At 37.8% G+C, this 4,433-nt stretch overlaps 1 protein-coding gene across 2 annotated transcripts; it reads right to left on the minus strand.

Annotated features, from left to right (window-relative positions):
- Nucleotides 1-1,409: 1,409 nt before the first annotated feature.
- On the minus strand, nt 1,410-3,865 carry LOC104098869 (sodium/calcium exchanger NCL-like). 2 transcript variants are annotated; one of them, XM_070199461.1, is made up of 4 exons: nt 3,229-3,865; nt 2,504-2,704; nt 1,964-2,414; nt 1,410-1,737 (listed from the first exon to the last, which is right to left on the minus strand). In XM_070199461.1, exons 1-3 carry the CDS (start codon nt 3,626-3,628, stop codon nt 2,188-2,190), a joined length of 828 nt encoding a protein of 275 aa, XP_070055562.1. In that variant the 5' UTR covers nt 3,629-3,865; the 3' UTR covers nt 1,410-1,737; nt 1,964-2,187. The 2 variants fall into 2 exon arrangements, with proteins under 2 accessions (XP_070055562.1, XP_070055563.1); XM_070199462.1 differs by having other exon boundaries at nt 1,411-1,737; nt 2,017-2,414.
- Between the last annotated feature and the right edge of the window lie 568 nt (nt 3,866-4,433).

Here is a 4,433-nt window from a genome sequence, read left to right on the forward strand (position 1 = left end):
GGAGCGGATCACTATGGATTTCGTTGTTGGGCTCCCACGGACTCAGCGGAAGTTTGATGCAGTTTGGGTGATTGTGGATAGGCTGACCAAATCAGCTCATTTCATTCCTGTGATTACTACTTACTCTTCAGAGCAGCTGGCTCAGATATATTTTCGCGAGATTGTCAGACTTCACGGTGTACCAGTATCTATCATCTCTAACCGGGGTACACAGTTTACCTCACGACTTTGGAGGGCAGTACAGCGTGAGTTGGGTACTCGGGTAGAGTTGAGTACAGCATTTCACCCTCAGACGGACGGGTAGTCCGAACGCACTATTCAGATACTGGAGGATATGCTTCGTGCGTGTGTGATAGATTTTGGGGGTGCTTGGGATAAGTTCTTACCACTTACGGAATTTGCTTACAACAACAGTTACCAGTCAAGCATTCAGATGGCTCCATATGGTAGGCGGTGCCGGTCTCCAGTGGATTGGTTCGAACCAGGCGAGGCTAGACTTTTGGGTACAGACTTGGTTTAGGATGCCTTAGAAAAGGTTAAGTTGATTCAGGATTGACTTCGTACAGCCCAATCTAGACAGGAGAGTTATGCGGATCGGAAGGTTCATGATGTTGTATTCATGGTTGGTGAGCGGGTATTGCTCCGGGTTTCACCTATGAAGGGTGTGATGAGGTTCGGGAAGAAGGGCAAGTTTAGCCCTAGGTATATTGGGCCTTTTGAGATTCTTGAGAGAGTTGGAGAGGTGGCTTACAGACTTGCACTACCACCTAGTCTTTCTGCGGTTCATCCGGTATTCTATGTTTTTATGCTTCGGAAGTATCACGGCGATCCGTCTCATGTGTTAGACTTCAGTTCGGTTCAGTTGGACAATGATCTATCTTATGTTGAGGAACCAGTGGCTATTTTAGATAGGCAGGTTCGAAAGCTGATGTCAAAGAACATTGCTTCCGTAAAGGTTCAGTGGAGGGGTCATCCGGTCAAGGAGGCGACTTGGGAGGCCGAGCATAATATACGCAGCTGTTATCCACACTTATTCACCAAATCAGGTACTTTTTCTAACTCCATTCGAGGACGAACGTTTGTTTTAGAGGTGGAGAATGTGATGACCCAAAATGTCCATTCAACCACGAGTCTAACCATACTAAAATGACTAAATTCCGATAACGATTCGACCCTCAAATCCTCAAATCTATCCAAGAGGGTTGCTTCTATGTTGGGGCTACCGTCATCTTTTAAAAGGCCTTCAGATTCAATTGCCTGGTTCTGTATTTGCTTGAGAACTCTTGGCATGAGCTCCTGAATCTTAACTATTTCTTTTCTTTGTCCCTCAGTGTATGCCTGAACTACCTGCATATATTAAAATTTTCATTTCACTAACTATCAACATGCTTTTATTTTGACTAACTAAAAGTGATGATCTTTTTGTTACATAAATAGCCCCCAGTGTCTATATTAGTGAAAGAGATAGCAAAATAAATTGAATTTTTTGCCTCATCGAAATGTTTCCTGATGGAGGTGGAATCGCCATTGGATTCCTGTATCAACTTCTTGCATCCCTCAATGAACTCTTCCTCATTTATCCTCTCATCTCCATTTTTGTCGAAAATCCGTGACAGTGTTGACAGGGCAAAGTTACTGTCCACTTTAACCTTTCCCGATTCAAGCTGGTTTACTAGTTCTTCTAGTTCGGTGAGTGTTATGGAGTTGCTCCTATCTTTGTCGGTTTTGGTAAATAATCTGCAAAATGAAATTTTCTTGACTTAAATAGATCAAAATGCTGCTACTTTAAATGAATTGTAGTGTTAACTGTAAGTCTTCGTAAATAGCTGAGGAAACAAGACTTTTCATAAGAGTTCAACTTCTACACCGTGACTGTAAAAAGGAAGATGTTTACACTTCCATGTCACTTAAAAGTATGGGTGGCAGATTTAACTCATCATTTAAGGATGTCAAAAAATGTTACCCTTTGAGCACATTAGTGTCAGGACGTCCACCTTTAAAGAGATTTCCTCTTACCTGCCTTTGGATATGCTCCACAAATAATTTCACCAGGTTTTCGTGTTTTATGTATTATAAACACTTCTTGAATCAATGGATTCCACATCTACATATATCAGAAACATAAACAAACATGGTATTATAACCTGAAGTACACCAAAGAGTGACTTAGTTTGACAGAGATCAGGATTACCAATTGGATAATGAACCATAAATTAGGTTGTTGATGATAACCTGATATGCGAAATATGACAGCAACAATGTGACTGAAACTATGAGAGCAACAAGAATGGTGATACGCTTTCCTACTGATGAACTGATGATATCGACGAATAACATTATTATGAATGGTGCAAGGGAGAGAAACATGACTCCAGCTATATAACCAGTTAGATCATTTGTTATGATTCCAGTAACTGTAAGTAGGAAAAGAAAGATCCCATTCTTATGATGCTTAGTTATATCTTTTTCCAAACTTCAAAGTATGAAAAGGAAATTAACATACTCTTTAAGTCTTTCAATTTCAAAGTAGAAGAGGAGGATTCTGCACTTTGTGTATTTGAATTTACTGAGATGTTTTGTCTCCCAAGTATGACACATATGCCCCAGAGCACAGTAAGATTCAAGACACTGGAACCAACATTCGAACCAAGTGAAGAAGATACCGATACTTGAGCTTGCTCTCTATTGATCAAAAGTCCAGATACTGAAAAACCAAATGCTAGCTAGTTAGAGTATAATTTCCAAAAAGGAAGAATTGGCTAAATCCCCTACTGAATTTAGAGATGTAGGCATTTTGTTTCAATGCTTAAAGGGATGAGAAGCAGGGGCGGAGCTGCAACCAGGTTGTTCTCCGAAAATTATACTATGTATATAAGGTCAAACATTACTTTTGCTACATATATTTTATAATTTTGAACATCATTAGTGATATTGCTTGCTCCACCACTGATGAGAGGGACTAATTCACAACTGCTAGACAACGTGGATTAAACATGCTACTTATATGAATAACAGTTCAAGTTCTTTGCACTGAAAGTGTACGAATATTTGAGTAAACTTGTAACAATAAGTAACTCATTAGGGCAAACTTGATTTGGTAACATGTGAAATAGGATAATAACCTGCTAATCTGCTATAACCGGTTAAATTGCACTGATCCTATGAATAAATAGTACTTGGACATTTCCTTGGAGCAATGACAAAGGCAATTAAGGAGTAGATAATTACCAAACGCCATAACAATTCTTGGCCATGTTATAAGGGTTGGAAAGATACTTGCACCAAAAATTCCAGTGTCAAGAATACTAAAGAGCCTGTTGCTTCCTTTGGACAGTACTTTCTCACCAAGAATCAACAAGTACTGAAATATGGCAATCATGTATATGTACCCTCCAATATTTTCTGCACATGGAAAGAAACCATATATATGTTTACATTGATCCCCTGAAGTTATAAGTGCCTTTGAGCTGCCTAGACTTAGATAATCTGATTGATTCTTGAAGTGTTCAACTCCATCTGAGATCAATTGAGTACTAATTTCTGAACCTTCAAGTTTCAGAATACGCCCTTCAATAATGGGCAAAACCAAGATCAAGATTGTAACAAAGAAGAAAGAAAAGCTAGCCATTGTAGAGAAAATGAAGAAAATTCTGTACAAGTATGAACCTCAATGTTTATTATTAGCTGCTACTGGTAAATATTTATAGTAGTCAACTGAAGAAATCATGCTTGCATCATGCTCACATCAGGTGGTTGCATCATCATAATATTTTACTTTGTCCACCAAAAACATAGTTAATTAAGACCCGATAATTTAGGGTCTATATTGTTTAGATTAATGAATAATTGAAGACTTAGTGAAAACTGTTATAAAATAAAAGCAATTTAGTAAAACATGAACAAGACATGTTGTTATGAAATAAAAGCAATTTAGTAAAACATGAACAAGAAATAGAGATAGAAAGAAGGAAGAAATTTTCTTCTTCAATTGTGTGTATTTTCTTATCTATTACAAGGCCTTTATATAGGCATGAAAAGTGAAGAAAAATATGTCATTGAATATGTCATTAAGCATAGAAATATGTCATTGAATATGTCATTAAGCATTTGAGAAGATCATGGAGGAAGAGTAGACATCCATCATAATTTAATTTTTCTTATAATACTCCCCCTTGGATGTCCATAGATAATGTGCCTCGTTAAAACTTTATTAGGAAAAATTCCTATGGGAAAAAAATTCTAGTGAAGGAAAAAGAGTACACATATTTAAAAATACGCTTTTTGGTTGCCTCGTTAAAAACCTTGCAAGGAAAACCCAGTGGGACAAAACCTTATAAGGAAAAAAGAGTACAACGTATATTAACTCCCCCTCATGAGAGCATCAATTCATATCTTTGAGCCTTCGCATCCCAATCTTGTACACTAGTTTCTTG

Source organism: Nicotiana tomentosiformis, chromosome 4 (assembly GCF_000390325.3).
Source record: "Nicotiana tomentosiformis chromosome 4, ASM39032v3, whole genome shotgun sequence".
Lineage (NCBI taxonomy): Eukaryota > Viridiplantae > Streptophyta > Magnoliopsida > Solanales > Solanaceae > Nicotiana > Nicotiana tomentosiformis.